Source organism: Falco peregrinus, chromosome 4, assembly GCF_023634155.1.
Source record: "Falco peregrinus isolate bFalPer1 chromosome 4, bFalPer1.pri, whole genome shotgun sequence".
In the NCBI taxonomy this organism is placed as follows: Eukaryota; Metazoa; Chordata; class Aves; order Falconiformes; family Falconidae; genus Falco; species Falco peregrinus.
Genome location: NC_073724.1, coordinates 40,531,339 through 40,556,234, shown reverse-complemented (window position 1 = coordinate 40,556,234; position 24,896 = coordinate 40,531,339). Strand labels below are relative to the sequence as shown.

Below are 24,896 nucleotides of genomic sequence, written 5' to 3'. Positions count from 1 at the left end.
AACTCTCAGAGCACTTAAAGCTGCCCAGTCATTATCGAGCAGTCCTCAAGGAATGAGGACTGAGCATCCTGGACCTCTCTGTATCTCAGAGCACCTGTGCAGGCTGCATCCTAGGGCTATGGAACCAAAACCTGAATCTCCTTGTAACTATGGCCTTAGTATGCACAGCAGTTAATGGAGCTGGGATGGGGACAGCGTGTCAGGAGAGGTATGGCAGTGACTTGCTGCATAAAAGGGACAACTTTTGCATGCCATCAATACAGTAGTAGTTAGTCCACACAGAGGATGACATCTCCTAGTCCTCAACTAGTGTTGCCCTTGACCCAGGCAGCAGAGGACACTCTGATGGGACGTCAGACTTACGAACCTGCCGATTAATCAGACACGCATCCATGGCAGATTATGTGCTGTCAGCTTGCTGTGTTTAACAAGTGAGGGAATTACATAGCCTAAACCAAAATGCACAAGCAAAAGTTCAAAATCAATTCAACCTAGAACACCCTCTTCAGTTCTGTAGAAAACTCTATAAATAGAAAATGGGAGCATTACTCCAGGGATATAAATAAGAACTCCCTCTGGGTATGGGGAAAGTATTTAACTTCAGGCATCATTTTGTTTAATATGCTCAAGTAGAAAATGTTATAATTAATATTAACTGTATTACAGGGGGCATTATCCATTAAGAATGATACAAACTTGTGCCTGGGGCCTTTCCAGGCCATGATTCACATGTTTAACGTACATGCCCATGTGAAAAAGAGGAATCTAGCCCCGGCTCTGCTTGCTCTTTCTGTGGGGGCTTAAATGTACTTGCTGATGCAATCTGGACAGTTTGAACACGATTCTATGGGGTACAGCAAGAAAATCTCAGTGATTGAGGCCACCAGAGCCGAGCTGCTCTTCCAAGAGCTTCCCCACTGTGAAGCACTCTTTGCAGAATCTCCCTCCATCCCTAGACTGCAGCTTCCTACAGGCAGGGTTGATTCTGTGTCCCTGTGAATGACCACGTACAGCCATGTGCAGGCAGAGGCCAGGAGCACAGATAAGAAGAGTGTGTTAGATTGTACAGAAACTGACTCTCAATACCACGCTTCACTTTGAGGAACAGATAACTCCAGAGATGCCAGTCAGGACGTGAGCTTCATTTTGCAAATATTGTACAAATATTTTTAAAAGCCACAATCTCACTGCTGTGAAGCTCACACTACGTAATACGCACCTTGCTTATACCTGACACACATTTCATGTATTACTGGTAAAGAACTAGTTTCCTATCCTTTCTTGCAAGCATTCTGTAGTGAGCATTTCAAATACAGTAGGAGGAGTGAGGACCTTACCAGATGAGGCAACTGCAAATGTATCTTCAGAGAAGAAGCAGCAGCAAGTCAAGACTGGTGTCATAGAGATGTTGAGGGAAACCCTGTCCATACTGGAGCATGTCTTACTATTTATCTCACTAGAAGAAAAATTCTAGATACAGATTACTTTTTTAAGACTAGAAAGCAGCACTGTCTAACCTCTTACAGAACTGAGTGTAGGTATATTGGTACAGGAACAGCAGCCACAGAGAAGCTGTGTGAAAAGCAAAACAAACCAGGAGCTCATAGGAATTAGAGTGCCCAGCTATGAACGGTACCGTATGTTAAAGATGGATTAATTAGGAAGTAAGGCATTTATTGTCAGTTTTTCTAAGGCTGCTTTCTTAAAATGATGCCTGTTCTAATTCATAACAGGCAAACACCAATTTCTATGTCACTGACGTAAAGGTTTCCATTGGCAAGAAAAACATTCCTGTACCCCAAGAGTGCTGTGACATGTTTATTTGTCTTCCTAATGCCACTGACAAATTTTCAGGGACTGTAACGCCTTGAAGTTTCCTGCTTGGCTCCATTTCAGCCTCCACACCAGGCTTTAGTCCAAGGCCTAAGTGTTCTGAAGTAACTTACTGATTCTTGTACTAGTGAGGCTACCACTTAGAAATGCTTGATGCGTTTTCCAAAACACTTCTACAGGTTGGAAAGCCAGAGAAGCAAAGTACCTTCAAGGGAAGAAGAGCCTTTCAGAGCCCTAAAAAACATATTAGGATCACATCACCATCAGCTGCACACAGTACAGGTGGTAATTCCCTAAGGACATTCCGTGCATTACAGGAACGTTAAGAATGAAGACCAAATGACTTGTGCTAGCAGGAAAATACCCAGGCATGTGGTAAAACTAAAAAGCAAGCAAAACTAGGTTCAAACTCCTTCCTTCTGTTCAGTGATACTACAGATTATTTACATAATTACATTGTCACAAATAATTATTTAAACAATTCCTGTTGTTTTAGCAAATAAAATAATGTAATTAAGTAAACAATTTGCTGTTTTGTGCATTCATTCACTGCAGATTAAAGAAAGGAAACTCTGATTCCTTCTTAATTTGAATAAAAGCTAGTTTTACCTATAGCAATATTGGTTGTAGTATCACTGAAGTCAATCGGTCACGTAACTCGCCTTTTCTGAATCACCAGCGAAGTAAAGAATCCCTGAAAACTGAAACCTGGCCAGAGCTGTTAGCACAGAATTTATCTGATAAACAAACCAAATACAGATTTCCTCTGACATTGCAACGTTCTCACCTTAGGTACCATCAGGTGCCATAAGAATCATCACTTCTCTTTTCTAAGCATGAGGACCAGAGGCCACAGTGCACTTGCTAGTGTTAAAGTAGATCTGAAGAGTATTTGGGGAAGTATTTCCTAGTAAGGTGTGATAAGTCCATCGCACTGGGGGCATCTGGCTGGCTGTAGTACAGCTCTTCTCATAGTAAGAAGATTTAACCTGTTTTTCCAGATATTTCCAGATACATTTCTGCAGTATTTATCAAAAGAATACAATTGCAAGGCCAACCTAAAGAAACCAGAACTTCAAAACCCTGTCTTTATTGGGATGCAAAGATCCCAGGCTGTACCCCTGCACTCTCCAGCACCTGCGGGCTCACACCGCCAGTGCTCCCGCAGCCCCCAGACGGGCCGGCCGCACAAACCGCGCCAGCACCAGCAAAAACGCCCCAAACCGCCGACCCGGATAACTTCCCCCGGTTTTTCCCCCAAGTCTGCTGCCCCTGCAGACCTGGCGCTCTCGTGAACCACCGCCCGAGCCTCAAGGCCAGCCGCGGGGACAAGCCGCCGCCGGCCCCGCCGCGCCAGGCCCCGCGCTGCCCAGCCGGGCGCGCCCCGGCCCCGCCGCCCCCCGCAGCGCGGGACAGGCTCTGGGACCGCTCTGCGGTGATGCCCCGGCGAAGGCCGGCGGCTGCGCGGTGGCCGCGCCGCTACCGGACCCACCTGAGATGCCGCCTCCGACCACGACCACATCGTATTTCTCAGCCATGTCGCTGCCCCCCGTCCCGTCCGCTCTCTCCCTCCGATGCCGGCGGCGGCGGCCCCCACCCGGTTCTGACGGGCGGACAGCGCCGTCCCGCGCCGTCCCACCCGCCCCGGGCCCGCCCCTGGGCGGGACCCCACACCACCTCCACCAATGGACGCTCTGAGGGGGGCGGGGCCTCGCTTCGCCACGCCCCCGACCCTCCGCCCACGCCCGGGGCGGCCCGACGGGGCGGTGCGAGGCCGCGGCGGAGCAGGCGGGCGGCGGGGGCCGCTCGGGACAAAGCGCCGCCGGACGCTGCTTCCGAGCGCGCGTTTGGCCTGGGCCCGGCTCGGTGCCGGCTCGGATTTGCACCAGCCCGTCCCCGGTGCGACGGAAGGGCTGGGGGCACAGAGGCGACAGCGTGCCGGTTGCAGGATGCAGCAGCTCTACCAGCCTGCGCTCACCAACCCCTTTTTATTTGCTATTATTTAGCAAGTCTGCTAGCACCGAGTGTGGGAGGAGAGCGGTGGAGCTGGAGTGTCACAGGTTGCAGCAGTATACAAGCCTCACCTTGGACTAGGATCAAACTGCACTTGGTCAGTGAGCCAGGGAATGAAGGGTTAACCTTTGCATGAAAGTAGCTTCCCAAAGATGATGCCTGGGATAATAACTGCTTGCCAAAATACCAATTTTGTTTGTACTTAGCTGCTATTACTGCTCTGAAATACATGGCGGTTGTGATTTTTTCATGCATTTTACAGCTCATACAATTTTTATTGCCAAAGTGTAAATGTCACCTTTGTGAAGCTAAGTAGAAAAAACAGAGAGCCTGTCCATCCCCTTCCAAGTAAGCACAGAAGACCTTTACGATTCACACTATTACAGAAAAACCTAATGCTACTTCGTGTAAATATTGATACAAGTTCTGAGAGTTGCCCAGTTCTGCAATCATATGCCATACCTGGGTAGGACCAAAGAACTCAATGAGAGTGCAATAATACACACTCAGTGTCCTTGGAAATGCCTTGGCTCTCTTACAGTGGGAAAAATTAAGACTTTTCATTTGTGCTAATTGTGCCAAATAAGCAAGACATGGACCTGTTGAAGTGGGTTCAGGGGAGAGCCATAAAAATTATCATAGAATCATTTAGGTTGGAAAACTTTAAGATCATCAAGTGCAGTGATTATCAGAGGACTGGAGCACCTCTCCTATGAGGACAGGCTGAGAGAGTTGGGGTTGTTCAGCCTGGAAAGGTGAAGGCTCTGGGGACATCTTATTGCAGCCTTTCAGTACTTAAAGGGGGCTTATAAGAAGGATGGGGACAGACTTTTTAAAAGAGCCTAAGCAACAGGGCAGGCAGTGATGGCTTTAAACTAAACGAAGATAGATTCAGACTAGATGTAAATAAGAATTTTTTTACCATGAGGGTGGTGAAACCCTGGAGCAGGTTGCCCGAAGATGTGGTAGATGCGTCATCCTTGGAAACATTCAAGGTCAGGTTGGATGGGGCTCTGAGCAACCTCATCTAGTTGAAGATGTCCCTGCTTACTGCAGGGGGGCTGGAGTAGAGGACCTTTAAAGATCCCTTCCAACCCAAACCATTCTATGGTTCTATGACCGCAATGACTGAGTGCAAAAACATCTGTGAAATCCCTAAGCAACTATATGAGAGGCAGAATAATGGACCTTCTTCAAAAATGAACCCAGGTACTCTAAAAAAGTAAAGTACATGTGCAGTGCTAATCAAGTGTGTTGTACTAGCTGCAGACACACAAGTGCCAGGTGCTTTAGCATAATAAGAACAAGATCTCTACTGCTCTGAGAGATTGTCTGCTGACATAGAAGCTCATTATCACCAAGATTGCTGCTGCTTGCAAGTGAGCAAAAAGGGGACAGTCCAAGACTGTGAGAGCGATATGGATTCCAAAACAGAAAATGCAATGTACCACCAGCCATTGGTGCTTATGGGGAAAAAAAGTCTTTGCCTCTTGAGGGTGTATAAAGATACTGGCTCCCACAGCTCTGCTGGCCTCAGTGAGCAGGTCACAGGGAATCTGCCAAATAAAAAGCTTCACCAGGCAGCACCTCCCTCATAATCCAGAAGCCAAGTTTGGAGGAAAACAACAAAAACATCCTCTGTGATAAGAACAGGAAACTTGTGTCTCTCTAGATAACTTGCTGGTAGATAAGCTTGCCAAAAAATCTCTAGTGCTTAAAGCTGCAACAGGCTTGTTAAAGAGCAATGGAAATTGAAGTGGTTTTACCTAGAGCAGCTCTAACCATGGGAGATGATGTCGAAGTGTGAATTGTACAAATTGTGGCATCCTCAGCTCTTGAAGTAAGGATGGAAATAGTATCTAAGGGGCTACTTAGCAGCCTCCAGGGGTAGCAATGGCTGTCAGAACCACGTAACTGCTAAGCCCTTACCATCTGTATGATACAAATAAGAGGCTTCAGAATAATTCTGCCTCAACTTGTATAGACCTGCAGACACTGAGGATTTAGGAAAAAGCCCAAGCAGATGCCAAAACCTTGCTTGAGAACAATGGGCTGAATCCAATGGGAGATAGTCAAGGAGATCTTGTTAACCTCTCAGCTGCGTCCATTGGGGTTTGCTTGCTGAGGACTTGCTGAAAATGGAAGAAGCAGGGAAGGAAGGAAGGGGTGTGTCATATTGAGAGTGATCCTTCTTTCCTAAATGTTTTGACCATGTTTTCAAAAAGAAATTTGAAGTATGTTTAGAAATCAGCAGAAAATAAAGAAAATAATAAATAAAAATAATTCAGTGAATGAGTTGTACTAGTAATTTGCTGAGCTTGCAGAATGTGCGTGATCATTAATGTGAAGGTATAGAAGGTCACAGGACTGACACTGACTTTTGCATTTACCAGGAAAAAAGCACTGAAAGTTGCTGAGAAATACAGTGAAACATCCAGAGCAAGGCTTTCAGTTGAGATCACAGCTGTGTCAGCAGCAATAAAAATTGTCAGGTAGCTCCAAGAATGGGCAAAAATGCATCAATTTCTTGATCAAAGGATGTGAAGAAAAATAACCAAAGGTAAGTGTCATCACCGAGTCCTTCATGGTACTACAAGTGTTTTGCTTTCAGCTTTGCCAGCTGCTGAGGTAAGGAAGTCAAACTTCTCAGGTCATGTCATCAGTAGTCACAGTTACGTGTTATTTTATGTCTGATCACTACCCCAAATGATGAGTAAAATCAGTCATAATAATTGTGGAAGACACAGATGTTTTACATTCCTTCCTGTTTTCACTGTTAGCTGTTTTGCCAATGCATCCAAAAACTGGAACACAAAAGAAAAAACCCCAGCACCCTGGCAGTAAAATAAAATGTTTTTGTCATCTATTGTTCATGTATACAGTATAATTTTTTAGTTATTTGTTTTATGAATGTCTTTTGACAGGTAAATAGAACCTAAGTGCTGTAAGGCAAGAATGCATTATTGCTAGAAGACTGATTATCATTACTAAGGTCATAATTACCACCACTTAACGACCTCTCAAGTCATATCATTTTTGTATCTTAATGATATCAACAGAGCTTATCTGAAATATCCTAGAACATGCCATCTCAAGAGTTACTGCCAGCTGAAATTTTTGCCATTAACTCATCATCTGTGTTGATTAGCACTCTACTCTGCAGGCACAAAGATGAGCTTTCCAGAGAGTATCAGAGCCTTTTGCAAAGCTTGATTCACATAAATTTACATTCACACACATTTTAATTCTGGTAATTATATGTTTAGTACTCTGGGTTACATCCAGCTGAAATACGAAAAACTGAAAAATAACTCAAACTCTTCCAAACATCAGACACGGTACTTCTGTTGGGAGCCCCTTTCTTGGGCAACAGTGTGCATGGTATGGAGTAACTTCAAACCTCAGCTGTAGGTGTATTTCCTAAGGACAGTTTTCTATTTTGGATCAGTATCTTAGACTATCTTATGCTAAATCTGGGGTCATCAATTAATTTACAATGTTAATGATGTTTACAGAGTGGTTGGTTAGGGTTTTTTTACTCCCCAGAACTTTATCAGTAGTGGAAATGATAGAAGACCATGTAACACATGGAAATAGACAATGTTGTACACCATGAGTATAATAAAAATGAAATGTTCTGTAAAATGTTTTGGGCTTTAGAGCACTTTCCTCTGAAACAAATTCCAAACAACCAACCCCAGATCATAGTGTCCCCAAGGGTTTTTAGAAAGAGGAAAGAGAGAAAACTCGTGTTCCCAAACAGCAAGGAAGGGGTAGTCCAGCCTCCTGCCCAAGGCAGATCCAGGGCTTGTCTAGTTTGAATACATTCAAGGATGGAGATTCCATAACCTGCCTAGGCTGCAGGCTTTGACTGCCCTTGCAGTGGACCTTTTTTTCCTCATATTGAGCTGGAATTTTGCATGCCTCCAGGTTGTACCGGTTGCCCTTCTCCCATTGCAGGGCACCCTGGATGCTTTCCTCTTTTGGAACAAATCTTTCTCACCGTCTTCCGTTGGAGGTATTTCAAGAAGCATTAAAAACATGACACTATACAATAGATCTTAAACATAAACCATCATGATCCCATGTCCTCACTGAGTCCCCTAGGGGATGTTCATACAACCTCTCTGCCTTTCTCTGGTCCATCAAGTAGGTAGTTATCTAGACTAACTGGAATGGTCCCAGCAGGGGACTCATTAGGAAATTGTACAACATGTTGGTAAAAATCGGTAAGAATCAAATTGGTAAGCTGTGAATGGTATTGTACAGTATTAATGGATATTTTAATTGACTAAGAAAGTCCACTTTCTTACTTAGGTGTGTATCCAAAAATATCAGAAAACAATCACCAGTCTGGTATTATGAAAGAGTCTTTGCTTGTATGAAAAATGCTTTTGTACACAAAGATGGATGTGACATTTTTATTCATCACTATTAATTTTTACTGGTGTGTTTTCAACAACTATAGCAACTTCATGCTTCCTGGCTAGCTCTATTTCAGGCACCACACTAAACTCTAATCAATGAATAATCACCTTGAAGCAAGTTATCATCACTCATGGCTATTAACATTTGATTAGTTCATTTTACCATATAACCCCAACCAGGAGTCTTCTGAAATATAAACACAGGCAATAAAACCTCACTGTTCACCCTCTCCTTGACCCATGTTTCCCACTCCCTCAATTACTGAGCGTCCAACAGACCTTCTGGTGCGGTACCTGTCCTCAGTGCAAGATGGTGGCAGTGGGATGTGGAGAGGCACATGAGGAGTGGGGTGCTGTGAGCCAGCCCCCATCACTGGCAGGGTTTCTGCTCTTCAGTGACCGATCAACACTAGACCTACTGATTCGCTTTCCCTCCCCTGCAGCACTCCATAGACATTGGTTCCCTTGGCAGTGCTGGATGCAGAAGGCATCATTCATGTGACTGCGCTGCATTTGGGGGTTGGGAAAATTTTGATAGGAATGGGGAAAATAAGCAAATGCATGTAAGGAGTTTTCTTAAAGCCATGAGGAAAAGGTCAACTACTATGAGTTTAATGTCCTAGGTAAATCTACTGGACTATATTTAAACCATTCATCCAAATTTCAAAGTTCTCCTCTACACCTGGAAACAGGAAAATAAAAGAGAAGCTGAGACTTACTCCCTAAAGGGGAATGCCTTCAGCTACACACAATGAAGTTTTCTGTTCCCCCAGAGAAACCTGTTACATACTCACTGGATAAAGTCTCGCTACCGCAGGCCACCAAAAGTTGTTTTGACTCTACAGAGATATGGAATAAAATTTTTAAGTATTTGTAGCCACCAAAGAGTTTGGTAAATGTTTTCTTTCTGTGTAGAATACCATCAATAATTTCATGTTGTGAAACATTTCCAACTCTTGATTTCATTTTATAATACAACATATTTTTGCATGTGGAGTGCAAAAATTCAGAAGACAGTTTGGGAAGGAAACTGAATTACCTCATTAAACATTTTTAAGGTAACTTCCCTGCATGATTTTGCAGGCTGACTGAAACAGCTACAGATCTTTTAACAGCGTCAAACGCTCCCCTTTGTATAAGTCTCAAAATCGTCAAATATTTTTTAATGAAGTAGATCTTGAAAATTTGAGCATCATATTAATGACCATTGGGCAGGCAGGCTCATCAGTGGGTGAAATAAGGCACATATCTCCATGTACCAGAAGTCAGATATGCCCAGGCGGCTCTGGCACAGAGGAGTGGTTGTGTGGCATTGCCATAGGCAGAGAGAGGAGAGTTCTCTTCCTGGGACTACAAGACATGACACAGCGCTTCAGGAAGAAGTAGCTGAAGTGCGGCAAGATTCATTTTTCTCAGAACTTAGCCTTCTCCCATACAGATCTTTTCTGAAAGCAAGCAATGATTTTTAGATATCTTTGTAATGTCATAGCTAGTTAAGTTCCACCACAGTAGCACCAGCAGATTCCAAACCACCTCTTGATAAACATCTTCTGGGGGCTGTGCTAGGTGATCACAACATATTATTGTCACCTTTAAAAATTTACAACGCAAGCACACACCGCTGTGTGTGTGGGCTTTTTACATAAGATGTGAAAGAAACAGCTTCAGATATATGACTCACACTAATAAAACAAATAGAGGCAATTCAAGTTAAAGTCAGCATGTATAACTAAAAAGATTATGCTGGTAACTCATTCTTAATCTCTAGCTCACTAGGCTTTGTCTTTAATTACGTGCATTAGTTCAACTGCCAGTGTTAAGACAGACATGAAGTCTTTCTAATTTACCTTCATGACTCATTTGTGTATAAAGGGAGTTTATTTTAATAACTATGAGATAAAATATACTCACTGACCGTAGTAATGAGGATTTCAAATACATGTGTATGCCTTCATTTGCTTTCAAATAAAAGAAGCACTGGAATTATTTCAACAAGCTTAAACTAAATAAACCCTTCAGGATGCTACTAACACTGTTCAGCTCCAGTATAAGCTCCAATAGGAAGTCATTAGGTGGGACAAACTGCAAAGGAGGCCTAGAAGAAGGACTTCAGGTACTGCTCAGACCTCTGGAGCTCCTTCCTTTCATCTTCACAGGTTAAGACCTTGCTAGGCAGCACAAATGATGCTTTCATTGCACAAAAGAAGGAGCAAGCTGGAGGCAAAGTGGCCATGCAAGCAGTTCAGAGCATGAGGTCATGTTCAAAAGGAGCTGACCAAATAGCTGGTGGTGGGAGATATCTGCAAGAGTTTTGGCCAAAAGGCACAAAAGACTCCAAGCAGACATGCAGGTGACAGCAAGGAGCAGCCATGATGGAGCAGGCTTGGCCTCTGGAAAGAAGGAGAAAGTTCTGAGTCTTTCCTCCTGGGCTCAGCCCCTCAGCAGGCATGGGTTTAACATTCAACCTCTTCATCTCAGGTCTCTTCTGTCACTGTGTCCCAGACTTACACTACGGTATTTCTGAGGGCTTATTAAATGGACTTAATCCCATTCTTAGTTTAGCAGCTCCTGCTGATTTGCCCAGGCACACTTTTCAGGCTTGCTTTTTAGGCTTTAGATACCAGATGAGTGCAAGTGCCTTCTGACCTTTGGAGGGGAGAGTTTTGGCATTGCACAACGTATGCTCCAGCTGGGGGAGAGGACTTTATGCGAAGACCTGAACTTTGCTCACGTTCTTTAAGGCACCTGAAACAGATTTATACTGTGAAGTGTCATTGCTGCTATCAAGTTTTCTTTGTGCCCTTCACCACTGTCACACTATCAGATAATTTTTATGCGTCATGTTTTACAATGTGCTTTCAGTGATATTAGCAAAATGTTCCTTTAATTACCAGCTCCATTAAAAAGTGGTTTGTATATAGCTTATGGATTTCTGGTATCATTTGAGATTAGATCAAAGCTTGTATAAGAGATAACAACAAGCTGAACATGGTAGTACATTCAGAGAACAAGGATTCGTTATAGATCACAAAGCCTGGCTGCAGTTTGAACAGGATTTTAGAAGTACAGCAGCCATTATAGGAATACGGGGAGATCAGTGGAGATCATTAGTGGAGACAGTTAAATACCAAGGAAGTGCAATAAGGTTTGATCTGAGAGTAAAAAAAAAACATGGTAGAAACACCAGCCAGAATAAAGAATCCAGTTAGCCATTGAACTCCAGCCTTTGATACAACAACAACAACAACAAAAAATATCAAAAAGCTTTTCTAAAAGTAGGTCAGAGCAATTTGTCATGCCCTCACACTGTCTATCAGGTAAAACAGCATTGGAAACCTATAGAAAGCATCCAAAAGGAAATAAAGACTGTTCTCCTCTGCAAATCCTGTATGGGATGCAGTCAGCTGAAGCCATGTGGAGAGCTTCATCTCTTTTCTAGATTAATGGCTACTTCACTGAATACCTAAAACCATCAGAACCCCTCCCAAGAAGCAAATTTACTGCGGGGTCTGGGATATGAACAACCTTTCTGCCAGCCCTCCTCTCCCTGTGCAGTGACCCTGGCACTTTGCAATTGGACCCAGCCTCAAATACCACCAGGTAGAAATCAGTCACACAGCACATTTCCCCATCCCTGTCTGGCAGCTGAGCTGAGAAGGAGAGAAAAAGTAATTTCCAGAGTGACGTTTCTTCTTTTCTTGAAAGTCCTTGACTGCAAGTTACCGTGTAGCTGCAGCACACTTTCTAGCGTGACCCAAGGAATCACATTCTTGTATTGAGTAAATAAAATTAATTGCCTGTTTTCCTTTTTTTCAAACCCAGATAGAGAATCTGAGATCTCAACATCATGCTCGTTCCTAAGTAGTAGTGCATTTAGTAGTGTATCCTTATGCCTTGTGCAATAACTCAAATTTAGATAATAAATTATTAGAAATTGGCCAAAGAAATTAATTAGCAGAGTTTGTAACTAAGAACTGTGAATAAATTGGTTAAAGTTAAAATCATGAGAATTATTCGTAATGTTTATTCACCTCTGGCGTAACTATATTATCTCAGCAGTATTTATGATAGTCACTATTACTTATCTGTAATCAATGATATCAAAACATGCTCTAGAATACTATTGATTACTTCTGCTTCATGCAACTTAGTAACATATTAAACTTTTTGACTGCTTCAGAGAAAAAAAATGTCTTAACCTGGCTCTAGATTAAAAAAAATGCAAACCTGAAATTAATCTCTGGTCATGGTAAGTCGGGCAATGTTCTTCCAGTAAAAGAAAAGAAAAAATTGAATGTACCCTGTGATGATTTCCATCGACAGCACCTTATGCAGTTTCTCAGAGCTCTCTTTAGCAGTAGTCACTGCCACCTTCACAAGGTAGCCCCAGAGGGCAAACGGAGGTGCCTGGCTGCACACACCTTCTCGATTAATCAGTAGGTATGTGGGTCTGCTGCGGGTGGCTGTACATGGCAAGCAGTGCGAGTCTGCAGAGCCTCACGGGGTGATGTATAGCACGGGCAGAGCAAAGCAATCAGAGCTCAATTTGTAGTGTCAGGGCAACAGAGAGGGAGGACAGGAAAACCGTTCTTGAGTGCTCGCTGCCTGCCTCAGTGGCGCTGATTTACCTAGAGCCAAAATGCCGAGCACAGATGTGAGGATAATTTACAGCAGCGGGAGGTAGCTGTATTTATATTCTGCTTACGCCTTTGCCACAGACTACAAGTACAGTACTTTTACTGCCAGCACAGGTGCCTGGTCAGGGTGGCAAAGCCCTTGCTGTCACTGTCTGACCAGACCATGAAGCTGTGCATCTATCCATAGAGCTGGAAATGAGCAAGGAAGCAGGAAGCTTTGCAGCGTACCTTGTGCTCCTGAGTCATTAGAAAAACGCCTTGCCGGCTGTCTCTTTTCTTAGTAAGTTGTTTAAGAGATAGGGCAATTGGTGCAGGTTTTCTAGGTATTTGGGGGTATTTCTTAAAGAACTGTAAAGCGGTTTTCATTCTTGTGAGCAGTGTTATAAGATACAGGCATCATTATGAGCTCGATGTCCATCTTACACCTGTGAAAAGAGGACTGAGGGAAAACCACACATAGGAGTGTACGCTTACTTTTAGTTCACAGCCGGAGAGGAACAGTCACCCAATGCTAGTCTGGACAGGCATGGGCATGGCTCCATCAGCAGTGTCCACCAGGGCTACTTTTCATGGTGAAACCCTCTGCCCACCACCCAGGGGAGGCAGCAGGGACAGGGGACTGCACCATCAGCCCAGGGTGATACGATGCCTACACCAGGGTTTGGAAGTGGAGGCATCCGGCTGGGAGAAGTGATTCACAGCACCTTCTCCTGCGCATTTGCAATGCATTGAGAAGGCACTGGAAGGAAGCTGGTGGCTCCAAGGACTGCTTTCTGCCCCTTCTGAAGAAGCTTGCACAGGTTGTAGAGGCTGGGGGTGACAGCACAGGCTGAAGTGCCCAGCCAAGCAGGAGGTGCAAACACCATTACCAAGTGGTCTGACTACTGATCTCATGGTATTTTTCTGTACCCTAATTTCCCTTTCTGTACTTTTTTTCTTGTCTGCATGACAGAGCCACCTGAAACCAGTTCCTGCAGCTTTGCTAGCCTCTAGTGATGTGGGGTGCAATGCCTCAGTGTGAAGACTATTTCTGTGTATCAACTGTACAGTGCTTAAGGAAGCATATATCTTATTTGGTGCTTTTTGGATTTTGACTCCTGGCAAATTTTAGTTTTATTATCTTGAATGTCACAGAGCTATTACAAGGAGCCTACAGCAGTAAACAATTCAATGTGTTTGCTCTTCAGTGTGAAGGTACGCTTTCTGAACTGTGGGAACCTCCTGTATGTGAGGTTTTATATCTGCCTGAACTTCTTACCTGCGGGAGGTTTTGTGTTTGCAGGTGTTGAAGGTTACACAGTGGTGAATCACTGAGGCTTTTGAAGGGAGAATTTTTCTTCCTCTGCAGTTTGACTGGCTTTCAAATTTATTTCTAAAGAGATTATACCCAGTTATAATTTTTTTCCTGAGAAAACAGTTATGTGATGAGGGAATGACTACTGACAGGAGATTCCTGGAAAGAAACATTACCATAAAGTGTTAGGTCTACGATTGCAGTGTGTGTGTGTGGGGGGGTCCTAGGACATGGGTGTTAGCATGAGCCACCCCCAGAACACTTTGTTGTATGTTTTTCTGTGCCTATTTGAACCACAACCTTGTGGAAGAGCTATGCTTGTTTTCATTTCAGTAGCTACTCTTTTTCTAGTTCATGCTTGCCATCTCTGAGACTCCTTGTTTGTCCGGGGTGTACTGCTCACATTCAGATCCCTTGGTGACTAATCTGATTGGAAATAATCCCATTTATTAAATATTCCCCTATCAGGACTATGCTAGATCTTTTTATCTTATTTTCCACAGAAGAAAAGTATCTGTTCATGTATTCTGCCATGTAATTCGGATACTTATGGAGTAAAATATATTGATTATCTGCATGTCGGGTCTTTTTTTACGTATCATTCAGTGCTATGCAATAAAGTAGAAAATCCTTGATACAAAAGCTTTGGCTGTCCTGCCTGCTGCAGTCAGCAATCAGTGCACACGCGGAGCTGACAGGTTAATACGGTCCGAGAGCAAATGGCCATCTGGGTGGAGCAGCCCTGACCTGGTGTCTTGAGAAACACATTGCAGTGATCTTCCACAGCCAGGGGAGAGGAGGGGGCATTCTGGCCATCCAGGGACAGGCTGCACTGGGAGACTTGAGCAGAGGAACAACTTCGAGGCGCAAGGACTGATGCAGTCTTCCTTGTTGCTTTGCCCCCCACCCACCGCCCCAGGCAGGGTATGGTGTTTCTGGTCCTCCTGGATGCCTGGCTGGGCAGCTGAGCCGCTTGTTCCCAGTTAACTTGCTACAGACTTGGACCTATTCAGTGACAGAGCTTGTGGGGTGCTGTGGGGGTGATAATCTGGTTGCCCATGTCTCTAGCACCTTGCAGCAGCTGTGTCCCCTGCCAGTGCCACATTAACGCCCCACAGGGAGGTCCCAGGCCTTCAGCCCATGCTTAGCATGGGGCTTTCCCTCTGGCTGGGAAAAAAAGCCACAGTCTAGTAGCCAAGGGCAAGAAAACGGGTTGCAAGCAAGTGCGATGGCGCAGTTGCTAACAGCCCAGCTGCTGACCTGCAGGGTGCTGGCTGCCTGGCTTCTCCTCCCAAAGCCTGGAGAAGTTGGATTACCTGCTTGCATGACTTCTGCTTAAGCACTCAGGTGGACTAAAAGTTTCAAGCCACCTGTATGTGGATTTATTTCTAGGATACCCATAACTAAAACCATCCCTTATTGTCAGGCCAAATAAGGAGAGAGTAACTGTGAGATCAATTAATCTCTCCTGATTTCATCTAACAAGAAGACATCTAGGCTGTCTGTACAGTTCACAGAGAGAGGGGTGTATTTCACATGCACAATTTATCCTGCCTGAATTATATGTACAGGTAAACGTGTGACAGTTGTAGGCAATAGAAATACATTCTTGTAAAGAAAACAAAGATCCTTCAGAAAAATAAAAACTTTCCTTCCAACATCAAATAGAACTGGAAAGGAAATGACATGGACCTGATGAGTCCCTGCACAGCATGTAGGGATGCTGCCTCCAGGTTCACAGCCATGTTGTGCATGTACAGTGATGAGATGCATGAGCTCAAGAGACAGGATAAGGGTTCCTACTTCCTATATTTTTGTGTACTTCAGTACTTCTTTGGCATGGCTGAGACTGGAAAGGAAAGTGCTGAGATCCCAAGTGAAAAATTTCCCATTTTATCATCCCCAAGGTAGATGTGCTGACTTTATATTCTCCCTCGGGGGAATTTCTTATTGAGCCCATCACCAGGTTTGTCTAAATAAATAAAGACGTACTGGTTTTTAGTTTGAGATGTGTGGACAGCTCAGGTAACTATCCAGCTTTCATTTTTAGTGCTCCTAAATTTAGTGCTTTCATGCTTCTAGTTTTACCTGCCTTTTGATAGTTGTCAGCCATCAACCTGCTAATATTGCAGTACAGAATCTGTCAGGCAAGAGATTTTCCAGCAAACACTTGGCAGTGGTGACTGTAGCCAAAATCTCATACTTGTTCCCACATCCTTGTAACAAAGGAGCTGTGTGCGTGTAAAATTTATTGTTCATACATGTATGTGTACACACGTAAACACACAAAATCCTTAAGGCTCAAGCACACATTAGCCTCTGCTCAGCACTAGTCTGAAGGAATTTAGAATAAATAAAAGTCCACATGGTAAGATTACTTCCACAATCCATTATACCAGAAGCTGACAAAGCTTTTAAAAATTAAAATGCTAATTCAGAAAAGGAAAAGCCCATTATAAATAAACAAATGCATTAACAAAGAGAATATTTGGGTAGTTAACAAATGTGTTTTCTGGCGATCTAGCAGAAAGCCATTTCAGAAGGCAGCACATATTTTTAAGCACCTGTAAAAGAAAAAGGAATGAGGATGCTTTTCTCTTGTCCAGGATTGCAGCTGTGGTGGTGTGAATGTAGAAAACATCAAAATCCTGGAGTATCTGTTAAACATTAATTGATAATTTCATTTCCTAAAAGTAACTAATTTCTGAATTTTTGTTAGCAGCTGCGGAACTTTTTTGTAGTATAGAGAATGTAGCAGATTGATGAACTTTTCTCTCATTTCTATGAATAGCAGGTAGGTGCCTGCAACACCTACTGTAAAAGTAGGCAAGCAAGAAAAAAAATCTGCTTCTTAAACCTTCCTGATTTCTGAAGATTACATAGGCATAGGCAGAGCTAAAACCTAATCATCAAGTTGGTGATGCAAAGCTGTAATTAAAATGATGCAGTGCCATAAGGCAACGCTTTTTCTTGTGACATTTGGCATACACAGTTCATGGCATAGACTTTTATCTACTGTTAAAACTGGCCTGACTTGAAGGCAGCCTGTGGCCATTGCTGCAACTGCACGCTGCCACGCTCACAGCACCTGTTGCAGAAGCAGATGTGCAACTCTGATGCACATGTGGGTGAAACACTGATGCTGAACCTGTTCCAGCTTCCAAAAAGCTAGGCTACGATCATTTCAACCTCCTAGGCTAATAAAGGCCATAGTTCTCCCCACTTATTTTGCATTTTCATGCATCTCTAGCAATGCTCCATCTAATTAAGACAGAATATAAAAGCTGAGATACTACAAAGATGGCTTGTCTTAAAGGAGTCAGAATGCACTTTTCCTTCCAGAGGATTAGTGGCTCCAAGCAATGGGTTTGGTCCCACTGTGTGCTGGGGAGGAGGATGAGGGTGACCATCAGAGACCTCACTCCTCAGACTGCATCCTCTCGTAACTCTTTCTCGTCATGCTCTGGAAGTGGTTTAAGGAGCATTTTTGAAGCCAAACAGCCTGTGGATGAGATGTTCTCCTTGCCCAACTATTCCAGCCCATCTGATAATATGTAAGCTGTGAGAAATCACAGAGGGTTATAAGGGACCTTAAAGGTCATCTCATTCCAACCCTCCTGCCACAAGCAGGGACACCTTCCACTAGACCAGGTTGCTCAAAGCCCCATCCAGCCTGGCTTGAACACTGCCAGGGATCGGGCATCCACAACATCATGACCTCTCTGTGGCTGAGCAGTCCTTCTCCAGCTACCCATAAAGACAAAGCTGAGATGTATAAAGCCTGATGACCAGAGAGTTAAGCAGGTGACAGAAAGGAACCACATGGGCAGTGGTTGCTCCCAAATAATGATTTTATTCTTACAAAGTTTCCAGGATTGTGGGTGGCCTATGTCCAAGCACTATCATACAGGCCCTGCTAGGTGCTGAGATTTAGAAAAAAGGAAAAACCCAGAAAGAAAAGAGGTATTTCTACTGTTTCTTTTGCATTGTTAACTTCTACCAATGTTACAGCTACAGTTCTCTGCAGCTGTGGACAGCAGAAGCTTGCTTCTTTAAAAACAGCACAGTTCAAGAGTTTCATATAATCCTAAGAACCTGGAATCCAAAGCTGTAAAGACAAAGTTTCATAACTGCAAGATTTTTGGTGGAGTCACAAAAATTGGCAGTACTTGCTTTGCATCTCAGTTGTATGGAGAATCCAACAGCTGTAGAAACTTTGAGAAAACACCCCAAACTTTTGGCATGGCTCTTAGAAGAGAAATCCTGAGCTTTCGAGGGTTGTTTTCTTTATTCCTTTTTCTCTATAGTCAGGCCCAAGGTAGCTGATATAAAAATACAGCACTTCCAAGTAGTGCAATTATGATTTCTGTCCAAGTATAATGATTTATATAAAAACTAATGGCACCCTCAGGAGCAAGCTTCTGGAGACAAGATGTTTTATGACGATTAGAAATACAGATCTCCTTCCACACTTACCAACAGCACTTGTACTAACATTTAGCTGTAATAAATGCTTTCCTTCTTTCTTTCCAGACCAAAACACAGGCTGGATGACATGTGAAATATTTATACAACATTTGCAAATAAGTTATGCAAAATACACTTAATGCATGATGTTAGCACTATAAGACATGTGGTATAAACCAGGTGTTGCTTTGCAGGCAGGGACAGAGACAGCTGGCACAACAAACGGCAGGTTATCTCCCAGGGACTGCAGCAAGAGCAGGCTCCCAGGCTGCCTGGACACTGAATACATTGCTGTGTTCACTTGTCTCCTTGTCCCTTGTCTGCTCCTCCCACAGTGCTGGTGGCCAGGAGCCTGCCCGAGCCACCCCTGCCAGGTTCCACACTCCTCTCCCAGAGCACCATGATGGAGGCCAAAACATGACGCATTCCTGTTCAGAAGCCATGAGGCTGGGGTAAAGGACATGCTCACCTACACTGATGCTACCCCCTGAAGTGCTGTCACCATGGGTTGGACCCTGCTAAGCTGAAGGACTTCCCTTCCCCAGCCTCATGAGCAATGCATAGACCTGAGGAGGAAAGTGCCACAGCCACCAGAGTCCCTTCCTCAGGGTGTTCCAGCATTCAGGACAGAGGTGGTGGCCCAGGTGTCGGAGAAATGCTGCTGGGGAAAGTGACCCAGAGGTAGGGGGAGCTTCACTTTTGCTTCTGTTTAAATTCAGGACATTGAGAGCCACAGAAGTGGAACAGGCTTTCTGAAGCTGGTGATCTTACCGACAGCAGAGAACATTGCTGGTCTTTCACATAACTTTTTAATTGAAATAATGATGTTCACCTCCTTCACTTCAGTGGCGTGTAACTGAGACATTGTGAAAACATGGCAACGAGCAGGAATGTGACAGACTTCTTATTCTTAAATGTACTGAAAAGGGCTGTCATTACAAAGGTTTAGCCTGCATCATGACATTTCCCAAGGGAGTGTACAACCTCAGTTGTATCTGGAAACAGAAAGACAGCAAGGTATGTGCTTGTGTGACAGCCACCATCCCAGCTGAGACACCAGTGGCTTATATGTAGACATTCAGAATTAAAATCATAAGCTGGCTAAGCTAAACTTACTATTTATTAATTATTCCATACTTTTATTATTTTATTATTTGAATTATTACTGTTTTAATATTAATAACAATAAACTATAAAAATAATTATAGATCATTATTATTAAGATTTGTTATTATTAAAATAATTAAGATCAGGAGCTATGGGTGCTTCTTGTAACAGACCTTGAATAGTGAATTACAGATATCTCACAGGCAAAGAAAAAATAACATGCCTGTGGTCCAACATAGATGGCTTGAATCAGTGTCCCACTTCCAGAACATGAATAAAAACCTCAGTGATAAACCCTAGCCACTAATTAATAGTAAGGAAGGTACGTAAGCCAAAAGAGTGACAATAGAGAGTTACAAAGTCATAGGTTGATGGGACTCCACTACCTCTTTCTTTCAAGCTTCTGGTTACTTGACCACCCCATTTGGGGACAAACTTCATAGGGCCTGTAGTGATAGACAAGGAGTAATGGTTTTAAACTAACATACAGTGGATTCAGATTAGGTACAAGTCAGAAATTTTTTTACTGTGAAGGTGTTGAAACACTGGAGCAGGTTGCCCAGAGAGGTGGTAGATGCGTCATCCTTGGAAACATTCAAGGCCAGGTTGGATGGGGCTCTGAGCAACCTGATCTAGCTGAAGATGTCCCTGCTTATTGCAGGGGGGTTGTACTAGATGACCTTGAAAGGTCCCTTCCAACCAAAACTATTGTATGAATCTATGATTCTATGATCATCCTGGACTATGTGACTTGCCAGCTTGGTGGGTAAGGAGTCACATCCTGACATTGCCCCACGTGCCTGCTGGTAGACATGCAGAGTAGAAGCATAGCAATGCTAATGCTGGATAGCTCTGGAGAAGTAAAAGATAGGCCCTGGTTTTTGGAGTCAGGTGGCTTCTCTTTAAATGCAGTAAAATGAAAAGAAAATACACATTCTGGGAAAGCAAAGGATGTTTTTCATTGCAACTTAATTTTGGTTGAGTATTTCACTCTCTGGGAGGGGGCTGTGAGGTACAAAATGGAAAGGCAATATTTTAGATGAATTTCCCATCCTTGGAGCTTCCTGACCCTGCCTTCCCAATTACCAGAGCTTCCTTTAGCTTACGTAGCCTGTCTGCCATTTGTAATGGACTTACATCCCATCAGCAGGGTAAGCACTGTACCTGCACCTCAGCAGCCTCCTGTTCCTGCCCTAACAGCTGCTCTTCCAAAGACACTTGCAAGACACTCATGGTGACTCCTCAGTGACCTCAAATGCTTCAGTACTGTTGAGACACTTCGGCCAATAGTTGCTCTCGTAGCTGTTGAACTGAAGAAAAGCTGGGTCCTCTCATTTTCCTAGCTCCAGCATTGAGCGTGCAGATTGGGCTGTGCTGACCTGTGAGCCTGGGGGGACACCTCTGCTGAGGATGAAAGCCCAGCTGGGCCTCCGCACTGACTCCCCACCCAGCAAACCCCAGGATGTCACTTACTAGCTCATGACAGCCCAGGGAGAAGAAGAGGCTAAGGAAAGACATGCCCAGGGTGATGTGGATTAGATGTAGCCCTCATCAGTGACAAAAGTGATGGCTGCGTAGCAATGCTGTCATTAAGGCAGGATTATCTTCTTGCGCACGCCCTCCCCTCCTCAGCTCTTCTGGTTTGTGCTCACGCATGGACCAGTCCCAGCCCGTGCTGTCAGAGCTACACCCTGAGATGACTGGTTTGGCAGGCTGCACAGAAAGTTCACCGACTGCTGTGGTGAAGAACGCCTGATGTCCCACATGCTGTATGCTGATGGTTGCTAATGAGCTGCTGAACTAAAAAGGCTTAAACTGCATGAGATTTGGGTCAATGTCCACTATTAATGCGCCAGTGGACACCACCGATAATTTCAAGCTTCGTTAGGCACAAAACTGTACTGCTAACCCCTATTTCTCATGCATGACTTGGATAACCAGAAAAGGGAGTAATGTAGGAGAAGCCAAAACCTCTGGTTGTCTTTGCCCAAAGCCCAAATGTCTATGTGGCAAATGAATGCAGGGATCAATAAAATATTCCGCTTCTGATAATAACCGGTTGCTTTTCCCAGAGACACTTGCAACATGCTAACAGTGAGACTCCTCTGGTGCCAACGCCTTTGGATACCTCCCTTTGCCTCTTCCCCTGCCCCCACACCTTTTGTCAGACTGATTGGGGGTGCTTTTTCTGATTGCTGGTTTTTGTTACTGTGTGTATTCACAAACTGCATCAGGGATGGATTAGACCATCCCCACTCCTGCTGAGTAGACTCCTTGAACAGCCTTAGGGGTGCAACTTGTTGAGGGGTGAGTAGGCTGTGAGCAAGGAGGGCACTGTCCCAGATGGGAGGGCAGTCCATAGGATGCCCTGGGCACTCTGCCTCCAAACTGTGTGGAAAGCCTCTCCAAGAGAAGAAGGCAAGTCAGGTTTGGGGGAACTGCCTCCTGCAGTACCCAGCTGCTGAGCAGGCTGCTGCCAGGCCCCGTGCCACCTCTGATGGGCTGGCTGGACAAGCCAAGGCATTTGCTTTCCCGATGGGTCACTTCTCAGTTGTGAGAGATGTCCTCTGACTGTGAGAGATGTCCTCTGACATAGGAGCATGCAAACCCTTGGCTGATGGTTAAGGAATGAGGCTTTATAACGAGGCTTTTAAAAAGCTGCCACACGCTGCTGCTGCAATAGCCTTTGCTACCCAATGTCTTGTATTTCACATGTTCAGGAGATAAAGTATGATTCTCTGAAAGCATCAGAAACTTCAGTAAAGGCACTGGTATCTTCCTCTATGCCCGGCTGCCTGCCAGAAAAGCAAACCTCCAGAACCGTACTGGATCTTCAACTCTCCTGGTCTTTGAACTCAAACTAAGATTTTAGACATTTAAAGACATGATGTTTTTCTTTGCTTCTTTTTTTCTCCCCACCCCCACCCCCCCAAATTATACTGTTAACATAACCGAACTGCCTTCCCAACTGAGCTCCTGTACAGAACCAAATGAGATAAACACATGTGATGAAACACAAAATGTCACCATGTCTTTCAAATGATGGTACAACTTCTGATGCCACAAGAACTTTGGATGTGTTTGTGTCTTTTGAAAGATCTGGTGATCTTTCCTCTCTTGAACAGTCTCTGGAAAGCTATGTTTTCAAGGCTTCCACCGGACAACCCTCTACAGGGACAGCAAAAGCCACTCTGGTGACCTTTCTTCATCCTGCATCCCACCTAGCCCATGGCCTGCAGCATCCTGAGCAGAATATTCTCTCAAAGGTTAGGCCTGACCAGCCTCCAGTATCATGGACTCAGCCCCACTCTGTCTTAATTGAATAGTTAATTCCTGCAGATAAAAAAAATGTTGTTTCTACACTGGACGTTGTTTTGGCACTTGGACGTGCTCTAAGAAAACCTCCGTGCAGCTTGTTTAATATTGCTAGAGATTGTCTGGGGATCTGGTAGGCTGATGCTGTGAGATCTGTGCACTCCTACTAATTGATGCTCCAGGACCATGAACATTGCATATGAGAAGCAGGTAGCTGGGCTGGAGCTGGGCTCTGGCCCTGAGCCACAGCACTTCTGCTTGCAGGGGAATCGCATGGTCCAGGCAGGAGGCCCAGGCAGGGCCAGTCTCCAGCAGGAGACTCCAGAGAGCCTGGGGCAGGGTGCAAGAGGCACATGGAGAGAGGCAAGGGGAAGGAGAAGGGTCTGGAGAATGAGTTGTGGGCATGCACTGGGAGCTGCCTGGTCATTTCTGCCTGTTTGGCTTTCGGTGCTGAGAGAAGATAGTGGCTCCCCTTGGGAGGCAACAAAGAACTACTTTTCACTGACCAGATTTCTGTATTTCATGCATGGTCTAATCAGCCTGGTCCCATTTCATGTTTTAAGGTTCTTGGTAATATTTGCTTTGTGTGAGTAGCTCCATTTGGGATTATCAGGTATAAGCATTGGAAATGGGCATTTTTCCAACATACACTCTGTGGTATAACTGTCTACTGCTGCAGAACGGCCAGATGCTGTGCTAAGTCAAGCTCCTAGCTGACTGAGAATAAGTATGCTGTGAAACAAAATGCAGTCCTACATTTCCAACAGAACAAGTTGTTCATGGAGGAGGACAGCAAGATGCATAGAGCTTGGTTGAAGAAAAGGAGCTTCCCAGGGAAGAGTTTAGAAAAAGCACTGACGTATGAGCTGGCATGCACACCTCAAACGCTTCAACACTGTTGAGACACTTCGGCGAATAGTTGCTCTCGTAGCTGTTGAACTGAAGAAAAGCTGGGTCCTCTCATTTTCCTAGCTCCAGCATTGAGCGTGCAGATCGGGCTGTGCTGACCTGTGAGCCTGGGGGGACACCTCTGCTGAGGATGAAAGCCCAGCTGGGCCTCCGCACTGACTCCCCACCCAGCAAACCCCAGGATGTCACTTACTAGCTCATGACAGCCCAGGGAGAAGAAGAGGCTAAGGAAAGACATGCCCAGGGTGATGTGGATTAGATGTAGCCCTCATCAGTGACAAAAGTGATGGCTGCGTAGCAATGCTGTCATTAAGGCAGGATTATCTTCTTGCGCACGCCCTCCCCTCCTCAGCTCTTCTGGTTTGTGCTCACGCATGGACCAGCCCCAGCCCGTGCTGTCAGAGCTACACCCTGAGATGACTGGTTTGGCAGGCTGCACAGAAAGTTCACCGACTGCTGTGGTGAAGAACGCCTGATGTCCCACATGCTGTATGCTGATGGTTGCTAATGAGCTGCTGAACTAAAAAGGCTTAAACTGCATGAGATTTGGGTCAATGTCCACTATTAATGCGCCAGTGGACACCACCGATAATTTCAAGCTTCGTTAGGCACAAAACTGTACTGCTAACCCCTATTTCTCATGCATGACTTGGATAACCAGAAAAGGGAGTAATGTAGGAGAAGCCAAAACCTCTGATTGTCTTTGCCCAAAGCCCAAATGTCTATGTGGCAAATGAATGCAGGGATCAATAAAATATTCCGCTTCTGATAACAATTTTCTCTTTGGTGGATCTTTTTTAAGTCTACCTGACAGGGCTGTCTGGAAGAAATATCCAGTAGATACTGGAAAGAGTACGAAGGACATCTGAGATGAGGGACCCATACTGTCCTTTC

The 24,896-nt window shown here is 44.5% G+C and overlaps 1 protein-coding gene across 1 annotated transcript in view; it reads right to left on the bottom strand.

Moving 5' to 3' along the window:
• Positions 1-3,482, bottom strand: part of LOC101922822 (amine oxidase [flavin-containing] A) — a 37,733-nt gene extending 34,251 nt beyond the window's left edge. The window contains exon 1 of the mRNA XM_055801493.1: positions 3,326-3,482. Within this exon, the coding sequence (XP_055657468.1) occupies positions 3,326-3,371 (46 nt within the window). The 5' untranslated portion in view covers positions 3,372-3,482. The remainder of the gene's footprint in view (positions 1-3,325) is intronic.
• Positions 3,483-24,896: the final 21,414 nt, after the last annotated feature.